A 17123-nucleotide genomic window follows, 5' to 3' on the forward strand; every position below is an offset into this window, starting at 1 on the left:
TGTTTATGTCCGTGTTATTTCTTTGGTGCACGGGGTTATCAGGTACGCCCTTTTTTAATTAATTTTTTTGGCTTCATTCGGCTCCTATCGGTCTCACTCGGCCATTGAAAGGTTTTTTTTCTGCTTTTTCCGGAGAAAAACAACTAAAGACCTGTGCTTTACGTCTTTTTGATGATGTTGGACAGGGTCTGACATCGGACTGGAAAGGGAAAATTGTAATGTCGGACCTGGTCCAACATAGGGTCGCAGAGGGTTAAAGCTACATCACCCAGATCTCCTCGCTGCTTCTCGCCCACAGGTTTACAACCCTCGAATCAGAGCGGACTCGCAGGTGTTTCGAACAATCAGCAAGAGTCAAGCGGAGCTGCGGAGACAGAGGGTGAACAGCAGTAGTGCTGGTAAGATTCAGCGTCTACTGAAGTGGATGAGACTGCTTTTTGGACTGGTATGAAGCTTGGCAAGGACATCGTTTAGCAGCTGCCGCTGCATATGTACGCTTGTCGTTCACACTTTCATTTTTGTATGTGTTACTGTGGAAGTCGAGCATGGTGATAGCAGTTTTCATTATACAAGTAGCTCTAAGTGCAGTGTTTACACCAGTGCCAGTCGGGTGATGTATTGTACTAACACAAGCTACTCTTACTAACATAAGTTACTCTCAGTAGATCACTTTTAAAGGGTTAACAGCAACTATGCATTCCCAAACAAGTATCTTAACCACTGGCAAAACTGTACTAATGTATGCGTCCTGTGTGTACTGTATGTATTAGAATGGGCATGGTGGGGTAACTGCTGCTTGTACCTCAAGGGATAAAAGTAAATGGAGAGACTGCTTTCTCATGTTTAATCCATGTGGTGCGTGTTGTGAAATGCAATAATATTCTGCTATAATTAGTTATAAAAAAAGCAATGCACTGGTGTTCCCTTCTGTAACAACCAAAGAGAGCCCCCCTCACCCCTTACAACAATAGCTGAGCTGCAAAGAGAGCCCCCCTCACCCCTTACAACAATAGCTGATCTGCAAAGAGAGCCCCCCTCACCCCTTACAACAATAGCTGAGCTGCAAAGAGAGCCCCCCCTCACCCCTTACAACAATAGCTGATCTGCAAAGAGAGCCCCCCCTCACCCCTTACAACAATAGCTGAGCTGCAAAGAGAGCCCCCCCTCACCCCTTACAACAATAGCTGAGCTGCAAAGAGAGCCCCCCTCACCCCTTACAACAATAGCTGAGCTGCAAAGAGAGCCCCCCCTCACCCCTTACAACAATAGCTGAGCTGCAAAGAGAGCCCCCCCTCACCCCTTACAACAATAGCTGAGCTGCAAAGAGAGCCCCCCTCACCCCTTACAACAATAGCTGAGCTGCAGAGAGAGCCCCCCCTCACCCCTTACAACAATAGCTGAGCTGCAAAGAGAGCCCCCCCTCACCCCTTACAACAATAGCTGATCTGCAAAGAGAGCCCCCCTCACCCCTTACAACAATAGCTGAGCTGCAAAGAGAGCCCCCCTCACCTCTTACAACAATAGCTGATCTGCAAAGAGAGCCCCCCTCACCCCTTACAACAATAGCTGAGCTGCAGGGAGAGCCCCCCTCACCCCTTACAACAATAGCTGAGCTGCAAAGAGAGCCCCCCTCACCCCTTACAACAATAGCTGAGCTGCAAAGAGAGCCCCCCCTCACCCCTTACAACAATAGCTGAGCTGCAAAGAGAGCCCCACCTCACCCCTTACAACAATAGCTGAGCTGCAGAGAGAGCCCCCCTCACCCCTTACAACAATAGCTGAGCTGCAGAGAGAGCCCCCCTCGCCCCTTACAACAATAGCTGAGCTGCAGAGAGAGCCCCCCCTCGCCCCTTACAACAATAGCTGATCTGCAAAGAGAGCCCCACCTCACCCCTTACAACAATAGCTGAGCTGCAAAGAGAGCCCCCCCTCACCCCTTACAACAATAGCTGAGCTGCAAAGAGAGCCCCCCTCACCCCTTACAACAATAGCTGAGCTGCAAAGAGAGCCCCCCTCACCCCTTACAACAATAGCTGAGCTGCAAAGAGAGCCCCCCCTCACCCCTTACAACAATAGCTGAGCTGCAGAGAGAGCCCCCCCTCGCCCCTTACAATAGCTGATCTGCAAAGAGAGCCCCCCTCACCCCTTACAACAATAGCTGAGCTGCAAAGAGAGCCCCCCCTCACCCCTTACAACAATAGCTGAGCTGCAAAGAGAGCCCCCCTCACCCCTTACAACAATAGCTGAGCTGCAAAGAGAGCCCCCCTCACCCCTTACAACAATAGCTGAGCTGCAAAGAGAGCCCCCCTCACCCCTTACAACAATAGCTGAGCTGCAAAGAGAGCCCCCCTCACCCCTTACAACAATAGCTGAGCTGCAAAGAGAGCCCCCCCTCACCCCTTACAACAATAGCTGAGCTGCAAAGAGAGCCCCCCTCACCCCTTACAACAATAGCTGAGCTGCAAAGAGAGCCCCCCTCACCCCTTACAACAATAGCTGATCTGCAAAGAGAGCCCCCCCTCACCCCTTACAACAATAGCTGAGCTGCAAAGAGAGCCCCCCCTCACCCCTTACAACAATAGCTGATCTGCAAAGAGAGCCCCCCCTCACCCCTTACAACAATAGCTGAGCTGCAAAGAGAGCCCCCCCTCACCCCTTACAACAATAGCTGATCTGCAAAGAGAGCCCCCCTCACCCCTTACAACAATAGCTGAGCTGCAAAGAGAGCCCCCCCTCACCCCTTACAACAATAGCTGAGCTGCAAAGAGAGCCCCCCTCACCCCTTACAACAATAGCTGAGCTGCAAAGAGAGCCCCCCTCACCCCTTACAACAATAGCTGAGCTGCAAAGAGAGCCCCCCCTCACCCCTTACAACAATAGCTGAGCTGCAAAGAGAGCCCCCCCTCACCCCTTACAACAATAGCTGAGCTGCAAAGAGAGCCCCCCTCACCCCTTACAACAATAGCTGAGCTGCAAAGAGAGCCCCCCTCACCCCTTACAACAATAGCTGAGCTGCAAAGAGAGCCCCCCTCACCCCTTACAACAATAGCTGAGCTGCAAAGAGAGCCCCCCCTCACCCCTTACAACAATAGCTGAGCTGCAAAGAGAGCCCCCCCTCACCCCTTACAACAATAGCTGAGCTGCAAAGAGAGCCCCCCTCACCCCTTACAACAATAGCTGAGCTGCAAAGAGAGCCCCCCTCACCCCTTACAACAATAGCTGAGCTGCAAAGAGAGCCCCCCTCACCCCTTACAACAATAGCTGAGCTGCAAAGAGAGCCCCCCCTCACCCCTTACAACAATAGCTGAGCTGCAAAGAGAGCCCCCCCTCACCCCTTACAACAATAGCTGATCTGCAAAGAGAGCCCCACCTCACCCCTTACAACAATAGCTGAGCTGCAAAGAGAGCCCCCCTCACCCCTTACAACAATAGCTGAGCTGCAAAGAGAGCCCCCCTCACCCCTTACAACAATAGCTGAGCTGCAAAGAGAGCCCCCCTCACCCCTTACAACAATAGCTGAGCTGCAAAGAGAGCCCCCCCTCACCCCTTACAACAATAGCTGAGCTGCAAAGAGAGCCCCCCTCACCCCTTACAACAATAGCTGAGCTGCAAAGAGAGCCCCCCTCACCCCTTACAACAATAGCTGAGCTGCAAAGGCAGGCTGAAAGAACTGACACCATTAAGCCTATAATTATTTAAAGTCTTTAAAATCTTAAAAGAAGTTGATATGGTTAACTCAAACTAATACTAGCGCAGTACAGAAACGAGAATCAGAGGACACGGTTGAAAATGAAGTCAATCAATCAATCAAGCAATCTTTATTTTTGTATAGCGCCTTTAACGAGGGCCGCCACAAAGCACTTCACATGAAGACAATAAACAAATAAAGTAATAACAGTAATTGCAGTAACAAGAACAATACCCATAAAATAGTTGAACATGTTTCAAATAAATAAATCTGTAAAATAATGCTAAATTGTAAAATATGCCATATAGAGATGAGATAACATCATTTTAGAATATCACCTAGTCATGTTTCTGAAGGAGACTTCATCACACACAGAGTGGTGAGGGTGTGGAACGGGTTACCTAGTCATGTTTCTGAAGGAGACTCTTCATCACACACAGAGTGGTGAGGGTGTGGAACGGGTTACCTAGTCATGTTGCTGAAGGAGGCTCTTCACACAGAGAGCGGCGAGGGTGTGGAACGGGTTACCTAGTCATGTTTCTGAAGGAGACTCTTCACACAGAGAGTGGTGAGGGTGTGGAACGGGTTACCTAGTCATGTTTCTGAAGGAGACTCTTCATCACACACAGAGTGGTGAGGGTGTGGAACGGGTTACCTAGTCATGTTGCTGAAGGAGGCTCTTCACACAGAGAGTGGTGAGGGTGTGGAACGGGTTACCTAGTCATGTTGCTGAAGGAGACTCTTCATCACACACAGAGTGGTGAGGGGATGGAATGGGTTACCTAGTCATGTTGCTGAAGGAGACTTCACACAGAGAGGGGCGAGGGTGTGGAAGGAGACTCTTCTTCACACAGAGAGTGGTGAGGGGATGGAATGGGTTACCTAGTCATGTTGCTGAAGGAGACTCTTCTTCACACAGAGAGTGGTGAGGGGATGGAATGGGTTACCTAGTCATGTTGCTGAAGGAGACTCTTCTTCACACAGAGAGTGGTGAGGGTGTGGAACGGGTTACCTAGTCATGTTTCTGAAGGAGACTCTTCACACAGAGAGTGGTGAGGGTGTGGAACGGGTTACCTAGTCATGTTGCTGAAGGAGACTCTTCATCACACAGAGAGTGGTGAGGGGATGGAATGGGTTACCTAGTCATGTTGCTGAAGGAGACTCTTCTTCACACAGAGAGTGGTGAGGGTGTGGAATGGGTTACCTAGTCATGTTGCTGAAGGAGACTCTTCTTCACACAGAGAGTGGTGAGGGGATGGAATGGGTTACCTAGTCATGTTGCTGAAGGAGACTCTTCTTCACACAGAGAGTGGTGAGGGTGTGGAATGGGTTACCTAGTCATGTTGCTGAAGGAGACTCTTCTTCACACAGAGAGTGGTGAGGGTGTGGAATGGGTTACCTAGTCATGTTGCTGAAGGAGACTCTTCTTCACACAGAGAGCAGTGAGGGGATGGAATGGGTTACCTAGTCATGTTGCTGAAGGAGACTCTTCTTCACACAGAGAGTGGTGAGGGTGTGGAATGGGTTACCTAGTCATGTTGCTGAAGGAGACTCTTCACACAGAGAGTGGTGAGGGTGTGGAATGGGTTACCTAGTCATGTTGCTGAAGGAGACTCTTCATCACAGAGAGTGGTGAGGGTGTGGAACGGGTTACCTAGTTATGTTTCTGAAGGAGACTTCATCACACACAGAGCGGCGAGGGTGTGGAACGGGTTACCTAGTCATGTTGCTGAAGGAGGCTCTTCACACAGAGAGTGGTGAGGGTGTGGAACGGGTTACCTAGTCATGTTGCTGAAGGAGGCTCTTCACACAGAGAGTGGTGAGGGTGTGGAACGGGTTACCTAGTCATGTTGCTGAAGGAGACTTCATCACACACAGAGTGGTGAGGGTGTGGAACGGGTTACCTAGTCATGTTTCTGAAGGAGGCTCTTCACACAGAGAGTGGTGAGGGTGTGGAACGGGTTACCTAGTCATGTTGCTGAAGGAGACTTCATCACACAGAGTGGTGAGGGTGTGGAACGGGTTACCTAGTCCTGTTGCTGAAGGAGGCTCTTCACACAGAAAGTGGTGAGGGTGTGGAATGGGTTACCTAGTCATGTTGCGGAAGGAGACTCTTCTTCACAGAGAGTGGTGAGGGTGTGGAACGGGTAACCTGGTCATGTTGCTGAAGGAGACTTCATCACACAGAGAGTGGCGAGGGTGTGGAACAGGTTACCTAGTCAGGTCTTTAATGCTGAATTAGTGGGATCCATTAATACCCGACTGGACAAGTTTTGAGATCAATCGGATACTAGGAACTGGACGAGCGCTGATGGGCCGAATGGTCTACTCTTGTTGGAAAATTTTGTTATGTATGTTTTAAAAGAATAAATACACAATAAAAATCCTTCTGCTGGGGTTGGCTGTGTTGTTCATGATGTGTGAGTGTAACGGTCCTGTCTGTCTGTGTGTTTGCACAGGGCTGTGTTTCCGGCTCTACCAGCAGAGTTTCCACGACTCAGACATGCCAGATTTCTCCGCTCCTCGAGTGTCGGAGGAGAACCTGAGTCAGCTGGTGCTGCTGCTGAAACGCCTGGACATCGCTGACATGGGCCAGTGCAAGTTCCTGGACCGGCCAGGTGAGGGCGATGTGCGGCTAGCCAGCTTCATTACACCTGCAGTTTGTGGAGAGCTTCCCCCATGGTTTATAAAGGGCAGCTGGATGTTGTTGACTAGGAAACATAAAAGGACCAACTCCGAGGTTTCAGCAGTCATGCTGCGTTTATTCAGAGACAGGAATCCAAAGATACACATTGAACTTTCACGTGTTGGTCTCAGCATGTATTGAGTGAACATACTGCATGCAATGGACTGATGGACTGATAGAACATAGATACAGGTTCCTAACAGGCTTCTCAATACTGCTGTCTTACTTAAATCTATTTCATTACAGAATGATCACACATCCACCATACTCTGCGCCATGTTCCATCTCTCACTCACACTGTAACTGTGATCTAGCATGGAGAATAAGGGCTCCTACAGGGGTGTGGTTAAGCATAGTGCTGCACGTACCGAGATGGGAATAAGAGCCCTGTTGCATAGCAGTTTCACCCAGTTTCACAAGCTTGATCCTTCCCAGCAACAGCGAGTGGGAGAAGTATAGGCGTGGAAAAGTACAGGGCAGTTTAGAAGCAGTAAGGAGAAATTGCATCTTTAATTGCTTTAATCAGAAAACACAGGACATTGGGGAAGCACAGCAGCAGCTCAAAGTCAAACAGCCGCGTGTGTTTTTCTGATAACAAACAAGCTGAAACTCGGAGCAGCTGATTCAAATTCAGCGCTGTTCTGAGACACGGGCAAGGGGAGGAGCCAACAGCACAGCAGAACAACGCAGTTAAACGAGGCAGTCTTCCCAGCGACAGCGAGTGGGAGAAGTACAGGCATGGAAAAGTACAGAGCAGTTTAGAAGCAGTTTGAAAGCAGGCTGATTGCTGCAGAAGAAACTAAACTTCAAAAAAAAAAAAAACCCTCAACATGGTCTTCAAGCCAGTAATCTGTGACACCTGCTTGATGTGGGAAATCCGAGAAAACCCAGCGGAGCTAAACCAAGTGTGCGTAAAGTGCCGCGCGATCCAGGATTTGCATAAACTAGTAAGTACACTAGAAATGGAGCTGGAAGAAGTGAGACAGCAACAGGATCTTGAGGAACTGGCGCACCCACAATTCATGGAAGACTGCATCACCCCTAACAGACTGAAAGCCACCAGGGAGATAGAAGGTCAGAACAGCTGGGTTCAGGTAGGCAGAAGCAGGGAAAAAAAGAAACTTCGTCAAACACAACCACCAGAAATCAAAACAACCAACAGATTTGAGTCACTTCAGAATTTTGATGAGCAGAACCAACAACAAGAGAACGAAAGGAACAACATCCAGGACCCTATTGACAATGGTGACCAGACAGCAAAAAGAAGGGAGGTCATGATTCTTGGGGACTCCATATTGAGAAACACAGCAAGTTCAATTCGCAGTTTGGACCCCCTTACCCCAACAGTGTGCTGCCTTCTGGGAGCCTCGGTCAAGCACATCACTGAAAACGTGGACAGGCTCCTAGAATGAACAGGAGACAACCCGGTAGTAGTCGTCCACATCGGTACAAACAACATTGGAAGAGACGGACCAAAATCCCTGCAAAACAAATTCAGAGAGCTAGGAAGGAAATTAAAAGAGAAAACCAAAACTGTGGTATTTTCTGGTATACTACCGGCACCTTGCAAAGGACCATATGGACAGCTGGAAATAATTAATCAAAACGCATGGCTGAAGACGTGGTGCACAGGGGAAGGCTTCACCTATCTTGATCATTGGACCACATTCTACAACGAGGACTATCTGTATAGATGGGACGGATTGCACTTAAATAACAAGGGAACCAGTCTACTTGGAGAAAACGTAATACCGATCCACAAAAAGGGAAACAAAACTGAACCAGGTAACTACAGACCAGTAAGCCTGACTTCTATTATATGCAAACTTATGGAAACTATAATAAGATCCAAAATGGAAAATTACCTATATGGTAACAGGGTCCTGGGAGACAATCAACATGGTTTTAGGAAAGGGAGATCGTGTCTAACTAACTTCCTTGATTTTTTTGAGGATGCAGTATCGATAATGGATAATTGCAAAGCATATGACATGGTTTATTTAGATTTCCAGAAAGCTTTTGACAAAGTCCCTCACAAAAGATTAATTCTCAAACTGAACGCAGTAGGGATTCAAGGAAACACAAATACATGGATTGGGGAGTGGTTAACGTGTAGAAAACAGAAAGTACTGATTAGAGGAAAAACCTCAGAATGGAGTGTGGTAACCAGCGGTGTACCACAGGGATCAGTATTAGGTCCTCTGCTATTCCTAATCTACATTAATGATTTAGATGCTGGTATAGTAAGCAAACTTGTTAAATTTGCAGACGACACAAAAGTAGGAGGAGTGGCAAATACTGTTGTAGCAGCAAAGGTCATTCAAAATGATCTAGACAAGATTCAGAACTGGGCAGACACATGGCAAATGACATTTAATAGAGAAAAGTGTAAGGTACTGCACACAGGAAATAAAAATGTACATTATAAATATCACATGGGAGATACTGAAATTGGAGAAGGAATCTATGAAAAAGACCTAGGAGTTTTTGTTGACTCAGAAATGTCTTCATCTAGACAATGAGGGGAAGCTATAAAAAAGGCTAACAAGATGCTCGGATACATTGTGAAAAGTGTTGAATTTAAATCAAGGGAAGTAATGTTAAAACTGTACAATGCACTAGTAAGACCTCATCTTGAATATTGTGTGCAGTTCTGGTCACCTCGCTATAAAAGAGATATTGCTGCTCTAGAAAGAGTGTAAAGAAGAGCGACCAGAATTATTCCGGGTTTAAAAGGCATGTCATATGCAGACAGGCTAAAAGAATTGAATCTGTTCAGTCTTGAACAAAGAAGACTACGTGGCGACCTAATTCAAGCATTCAAAATTCTAAAAGGTATTGACAGTGTCGACCCAAGGGACTTTTTCAGCCTGAAAAAAGAAACAAGAACCAGGGGTCACAAATGGAGATTAGACAAAGGGGCATTCAGAACAGAAACTAGGAGGCACTTTTTTACACAGAGAATTGTGAGGGTCTGGAATAAACTCCCCAGTAATGTTGTTGAAGCTGACACCCTGGGATCCTTCAAGAAGTTGTTTGATGAGATTCTGGGATCAATAAGCTACTAACAACCAAACGAGCAAGATGGGCCGAATGGCTTCCTCTCGTTTGTAAACTTTTTTATGTTCTTATGTTCTTATGTAGTGTAGAGGTAGCAGGCTCAGGTGTGTCTTTTTAAACCCTTAGTAAAACCAGGAATGGATCAAACTGCTATGCAATGGGGGTCTTCTTTCCATCCCTGTGGTACAGTAAAATCATATTTTAAAACTGTAGTACATTTTAAGGAGGAGGTGTAGAGGTTCATTGTAATTACGTCAGAAACAGTGTGAGACTTGCTTCTTTGTCTCCTCCCCCCTCCATAGCGCCGGAAGCTCTGATGCAGGCGCTGGAAGACCTGGATTACCTGGCGGCGCTGGACGATGATGGTAATCTCTCTGAAGTTGGAATCATCATGTCGGAGTTCCCGCTGGACCCCCAGCTCGCGAAGGCGCTCATCGCGTCCTGCGAGTTCGACTGTGTCAGCGAGATGCTCACTGTGGCTGCCATGCTGACAGGTACACTCTCCGTGCACTCCTGCATTGTACTGCATCCACACTCATGCTGTGTGGCGGGTACACACTTGCTGTCAATCCAAGGATTATTTACCAGGTACCAGGAATGTGAGCGATCAGTTGACAAATCTGCTCCCCTCACAGAAAAAATAAGTCTCTCTTGGTCTATAAATTTACTATTAGGAGTTGTTCAAGCAGCTGTAGGGGAGGAACAGTGTATTAACCCTTTGAGTGGTGAGTTCTAAAATGCACTGCCGGTCCTACAGGAGTGAGTTTTCTGTTTACTGTATGCGCTTGATTATTATGAGTACAGCATACAAACAAGCTGAAAGCTATATGTTTGTATGTATGTAATGAATACTGATGAAATACAGACCAATCATTTTTACCATAAATAAACAAAACAAATATATATTAAATAAACAAAACAAATATATATTTTTTATTTAGTCAGGGAAAAGTTTTGACAAAAAAATAAATAACATGTAGACAATAAACAATAAATAACAGGGTGAAACAACAACATGTCCTAACAAAAAAAAAAAAAGGTTCGAGAGACATGAATAAATCATATCTGACTAAACATGTCTCTTCCTAACCTTTCTCTCTCTCTCTCTCTCTCTCTCTCTCTCTCTCTCTCTCTCTCTCTCTCCTCTCCCCTCTCCTCTCTCTCTCTGTCTCTCTCTCTCTCTCCAGCCTCTCCGTGTTTTGTGACCCCCCCTCAGCTCTCGGAGGAGGCGGCCGCTGCTCGACGCAGAGTCCTGCTGCACTCTGACGGGGATCACTTCACGCTCATCAACCTCTATAACGCTTTCAGACAGCGTGAGTGCAGTATCGGGGAATAGAAGCAGGGAAGGGAGGGAGGGAGGCAGGGATGAGCAAAGTCAACACTAAACATGCAAGAGAAAAAAATCTAACATACTGAGATGGTATACAACATGTTGGCTCAGAAATTCAAATGAAAAATTGAAAAAATGAAATCAAAATCAATATGAAGTATAGCCAACCCAGTGCTATAGACAAAGATCTTATGGTAGAGGGCAAAATAATGATCTGAGCATCGCATCTCATTTTACAGTGATATAAACAAGTTAACAGAAAACAGTCATTAATAGCCAACTATAAAGATACTCTTTTAAAATGAGGGGTGCTTGTGTTGCAGATAATGAGGACGAGGGCTGGTGCAGAAAGAACTTTGTGAGTCATTCAGCTCTGAAGCGCGCTGACGTGATCCGCTCTGAGCTGCTAGAGATCATGCACCGCATCGAGCTGCCAGTGTCGCCCCCTAGCTTCGGGACTGAGGACACAACGTCAAGAGAGCATTAATCTCGGGCTACTTCCTCAAGGTAGGAGTCGGGCTCCAGGGGGAGGGGTCTGCACTACTTCCTCAAGGTCAGGCTCCAGGGGGAGGGGTCTGCACTACTTCCTCAAGGTAGGAGTCGGGCTCCAGGGGGAGGGGTCTGCACTACTTCCTCAAGGTAGGAGTCGGGCTCCAGGGGGAGGGGTCTGCACTACTTTTCTCAAGGTAGGAGTCGGGCTCCAGGGGGAGGGGTCTGCACTACTTCCTCAAGGTCGGGCTCCAGAGGGAGGGGTCTGCACTACTTCCTCAAGGTCAGGCTCCAGGGGGAGGAGAGGGGTCTGCAGATACTTTCTTTAACGTGTCATTGTTTCGTCGGCAGGCATTAAATGAAACAGAAAATAAACCTGTTTTAAAATGTGTTGATATCAAAAAAGAAAAGCTGCCTTTCCCTCATTTACCCTTATCTATAAATTTAAGTACGGAGTGATTTTAGCTGGAAAGGGTCACCTCGCTAATTTGTTTTATGTAAATGAAGAGTTTAAAAGGTTTTATTGTATTTAATTAAACTTGAATTACTTAAAATCAGAGTATCTGAACACCCCTGTCAGTCACTAATGGATATTGGGGATATATCCAAAATAGCAGCACACCTGGGTCAGGGTACTGTTTTAAGATTTCTCTGTGATCTCTCTGGAAGGTGGCTCGTGATGTGGATGGTTCTGGGAACTACCTGCTCCTGACTCACAAGCATGTGGCTCACCTGCACCCCTTCTCAGGGTACCTGTCCCGCAAGCCTCTGCCACGCCCCCCCTGCTGGGTGCTGTACCACGAGTTCACCATCTCCCAGAACAACTGCGTCAGTGTGGTCTCCGAGATACAGCCCCAGATGTGAGATTCAGTGTGTATGTGTTTGGGTCTCTTTGTCACTGTCACAAATCTCTCCATAATAGCTGCACATACAGGTGAATGTGGGTTAGTGACATGAAGAGCTGGTTTGTACAATAAAACTGAACCGGTATGCAAGTTAGTGGGTTGAGTGAGTAATGCTATTATTGGCTTGCGGGGGATTGTGATTTGTTTGGTCAGACATCATTTATGGGGAGAATGGTAGATTAGTAAAACATTATGGCACGTGAAGGCTCCTCACATACACTAGCTGACAGTAAGGCTTGCAAACAGAGAGCTTTCTTCAACCACATAATACGGTAACAGGCTGTTTTGTTTTAAATTATTACTAGGAAATGCACCGGTAGTCAGAATTATTATCTACCTATTATTGATGTGGCATTTTGAAAGGGGTGCAACTATAATGATTCGCTCACTCACTTGCTCTCTCTCTGTTTCTGTCACTCTCTCTCTCTCTCTCTCTGTCTCGCACTCTCTTTCTTGTTTAGTTGTCTATGTGTAGTTGTACCTCTGTAAGCTGACGCTGTACGACTCTTGTTTCTCCAGGCTGGTGGAGCTAGACCCGCAGTACTACCTGGGTAACCTACCCGCCAGTGAGGGGCGAGACCTGCTGATGGAGCTGCGTCACAAACTGTTTCTCCCAGACCCCCAGCGAGGAGAGGGGGAGGAAAAGCAGGGGGAAGTGGGCGAGGCAGAGAATGCGGGGGCCAAGCGGCCCAAGGACCACCTGCACCAGGAGAGCCAGGAGCTCTGTGTGCTGCAGTAGGACCGGAGGGATGCCACACAGCCCAGCCGTGTTGGGAGGAATCCTCACTGCTGGAGTCCCTTTGTGGAAGGCTGATTCTGAGCTGCTGTACTCCACGCTTCCTACCTGTCTGTCTGACTGACTGACTGACTGAATGCTGAATGCAGCAGTGGGAATATTCTGTCCTCCTGACTGTCTTTTAAAAAGGGCACCTGGGGACAGGTCAGCTAAACTAAATCTGGTAAAAAGAAAAAAGCTTCAACATTTTCCAGTCAGAGCTAGGAATCATATTAGTAACACCATCCACACTACAGGTTTGTTCTGGACTTCAGCCCCATGGAAATTAATTCCAAAGCTCATGTGCACAGTAAGAAAATGCCTTGTAACTCTGTGCTTTGAGATGGTCTAACATGGTGGCCCTGACAAACCACCCAGAAAACAACACAGACACACACACAGACACTTGTGCTCTCTCAATTATACTGAAAAAGGGTCATAAACTGTAGCTGGAGTCTGGGCGTGGCTGTGTTGGCTGGAGTCTGGGCTTGGCAGTGCTAATCCAGAGAGAGGAGTTTCAATTTCACGTCCAGTAGAGAAACTGGCCCTGAAGTCCTATAAAGGCTCTGTGAAGTTAGAGCCCTGCTTGCTGTGCTTTTCATTAGTGTGTGACCTTCTACATATGCAGGGCAAGGACATTTTTCCATTGGCTCAGCAAGAGTATATAGAAACATGTTTGGAAACCGTTTTGCAGAGTGCCTTTCTATAAATGTATGCTTCACATTATGAGCTTGTTCTTTACCAATAACCAGCGGTTATGAGTTTAGCTAACTGGTAAGAGAGGATATGAGTTTATATTTCGAATTCAGAAATAATGTCAACGGTTCTTGGAGGCATAAATCCTCATAAGTTCAAAGAAGAGCTGTTTCAGCCCTCTTTTCATAACCTGGTAAAAGACCATTCTAGTGTGTTCTGTCACACTGTTTTCATAGCATAAGACACATCGACAGTCTTCAAGAGTCGGCCGTTCTGATTGTTTGAGAGAAGTTTTATGTTTTGTGCTGAAGTATTATTTAAAAGTTCACGTCAATCAATTGTAAGTATAATCACCTAGTAATTCCCAGTATTGGTGCAACAAAACATTGTAACTGCTGTGTAGCAAATGATGTTTACAAGCCACTTGATGCTACAGGGCAGGTCATCTCTTTAATGATTCTTATTATTTAATAACTGGTATAGTTAAATTAATATTACATTCTCCTTGAAAAGATTGTACATTACAGGGTTGAACTTGAACTTTGAGCACATGGTGAATACAGTATAGTATGTAAAGAATATTTGAGGCTGAAGTTTACAAATATATTATTATTTTATAAATATCTGAATCCTAAGTTATTAAATGTGTGCATTACAATATAATTATGGTACATGGAAATGTCACTGTAATTGTATGTCTGTGTATGCTATTCTTTCCACATGATATTTTCTCATCAACTGACTACAACTGTACATGTGTAGTTAGTTACACTTCAAATCCCTTTAAGTGACATTACATCTGTACAGTGCTGCTGCAAATGGTTTCTTATGTGAGTGCAATGTCTAGTGCAGAATGCACAGAACCCCCTGCTGTTCCACCCCAAGCGGGGTTCTCAAGCCTTCAGTCCAAGACTGCAGCGGTTATAAAGTGTAATACTGTGAGACCAGAGAGACCTGGTAATCTACAGATTATCTTCTTCCCTGGGACAAGCAGTCCGGTCAGTTCAGTGATTTTCAGATGTTGAAACAAGGAGTCTCTGGATACTGTTAGAAACAAGTTACAGCTTTTACTAGGAAATTACAATAAACAGACTAGATATGCAACAATCTTTCTTTCTTTACTTTAGAGGGAATGTTGTATGTATATAATGTTTTTTACTCATTATTAATGAACATAAAATGACATGGTATCTGTAATATAATTTGCCTTTTCTATTTATGATCATGAAATTAGTTATGCTGTGTAATGCTATATATATATGCATTATTAAATATATATATATATATATAATATATAGTATATATATATAATAATATATATATCATATATATATATATATATATATATATATATATATATATATATATATATATATATATATATATATATATATATATATATATATATATGTGTGTGTGTGTGTGTGTGTGTGTGTCTATATATATATATATATATATATATATATATATATATATATATATATATATATATATATATATATAACATATATCTATAAATTAATGTTGTCCCTGCTCAGATTTTAGGCCTAGTCACACATGCAACATTGACACAAGTCATGCGCAGTATTCTGTGCATGGGTTATCTTGCAGTAGCATGCAGCAAGCTGCTACGGTACAGTGAATCCAAATAGCTTCAATCTAGGAGTGTTTCAGAAAGGAAGTTAGTACAGCAATATTTCCTTTCTGTTGAATGTGTGTTTGACATGTTTTTTTTTAAATTTTTTATTGAATGCATAGAATTGTGCAGATCGATTTAGCCAGAAGACTGGCTGCTGGAGAACTTTTACAAAATCAATCACACAACAGGCTCTCCTCCACTGGGTCTATTTTCTTTTCTTTTTTTTTTTTTTTTTTAAATGTAAAGTGATTAAAACTTGATAAAAATTTGTCTGTCTAGCTTTGCTCTTAATGTCATTTTGTAATACTCCTTTAAAATAAATGTACTTAATAATTCTCACTATAATGTTTCTCTCTGCTGCCTGCTTCAAGTACTGCAATGTGACCACTGAGAACGTGTGCCCTAATTAATTGTTCCACAACTGATTAAATGCTTCCACAGATTACTCTGTGCTAGCTCGCAAACTGGCATTTAGCTGCTGAGAGTTTTGCACTAAAACCCATTGCAAGCAAAGGTTAAAAAAGACGACGTCACACAGACATTTTTATCTAGAACATGAACAAATTGTTCGGACCCCTCTACAAGTTTGTTATAGTAAAAATATAACAAATTGTTATAAACCACAGTGAAAGCATACGTAAAGCGTATAATTTAATAACCAACCATATAAATTTATATATTAAATATATATATATATATATATCATATCTATTATATATAATTGTATATATTAATACCAATTGGTCCCATATTGAGAACCTTTACATACTCTTGGAAATTGGTACAGAACTGGTGCAAATGGACCAAAACTGCAAAAGCATCTTTTTGACCCCCAAACATCCGGGTGGAACCTGCAAAACCATCAAAGGTGAAAAGACCAGCATTCTCAATGAACCAAGAGTGATTTTTACGTTCCGGGTGAAAGACCAGCACCTTCTCATTGAACCAAAAGTGAACTGCCAAACCAATCAGGTGAAAAGACAAGCACTTCTTTCATATGAAAGAAATTGCACTTTACATGGTGTAATGAATGGACATCTCAGCCCACTGGATTGAATGGAAAGGCAAGGGCTGGATGTGAACTGCCGACCATCCGGGTGAAAGACCAGCATCTTCTCATTGAACCAAAGAGTGAACTGCAAACCATCCGGGTGAAAGACCAGCACCTTCTCACTGAACCAAAGAGTGAACTGCAAACCATCCGGGTGAAAGACCAGCACCTTCTCACTGAACCAAAGAGTGAACTGCAAACCATCCGGGTGAAAGACCAGCACCTTCTCATTGAACCAAAGAGTGAACTGCAAACCATCCGGGTGAAAGACCAGCACCTTCTCACTGAACCAAAGAGTGAACTGCAAACCATCCGGGTGAAAGACCAGCACCTTCTCACTGAACCAAAGAGTGAACTGCAAACCATCCGGGTGAAAGACCAGCACCTTCTCACTGAACCAAAGAGTGAACTGCAAACCATCCGGGTGAAAGACCAGCACCTTCTCATTGAACCAAAGAGTGAACTGCAAACCATCCGGGTGAAAGACCAGCACCTTCTCACTGAACCAAAGAGTGAACTGCAAACCATCCGGGTGAAAGACCAGCACCTTCTCACTGAACCAAAGAGTGAACTGCAAACCATCCGGGTGAAAGACCAGCACCTTCTCACTGAACCAAAGAGTGAACTGCAAACCATCCGGGTGAAAGACCAGCACCTTCTCACTGAACCAAAGAGTGAACTGCAAACCATCCGGGTGAAAGACCAGCACCTTCTCACTGAACCAAAGAGTGAACTGCAAACCATCCGGGTGAAAGACCAGCACCTTCTCACTGAACCAAAGAGTGAACTGCAAACCATCCGGGT

At 45.0% G+C, this 17123-nt stretch overlaps 1 protein-coding gene across 1 annotated transcript in view; it reads left to right on the plus strand.

Annotated features, from left to right (window-relative positions):
• The window catches only part of LOC121307918 (putative pre-mRNA-splicing factor ATP-dependent RNA helicase DHX32), a 29885-nt gene extending 15078 nt beyond the window's left edge, over nucleotides 1-14807 (plus strand). Inside the window, 8 exon segments of the mRNA XM_041240240.1 lie at nucleotides 299-398; nucleotides 6148-6306; nucleotides 9737-9928; nucleotides 10622-10747; nucleotides 11088-11228; nucleotides 11231-11271; nucleotides 11923-12113; nucleotides 12678-14807. Of these exon segments, the coding sequence (XP_041096174.1) occupies nucleotides 299-398; nucleotides 6148-6306; nucleotides 9737-9928; nucleotides 10622-10747; nucleotides 11088-11228; nucleotides 11231-11271; nucleotides 11923-12113; nucleotides 12678-12897 (1170 nt within the window). The 3' untranslated portion in view covers nucleotides 12898-14807.
• The last annotated feature ends 2316 nt before the right edge of the window (nucleotides 14808-17123 follow it).

Source organism: Polyodon spathula, unplaced genomic scaffold (genome assembly GCF_017654505.1).
Source record: "Polyodon spathula isolate WHYD16114869_AA unplaced genomic scaffold, ASM1765450v1 scaffolds_61, whole genome shotgun sequence".
NCBI lineage: Eukaryota > Metazoa > Chordata > Actinopteri > Acipenseriformes > Polyodontidae > Polyodon > Polyodon spathula.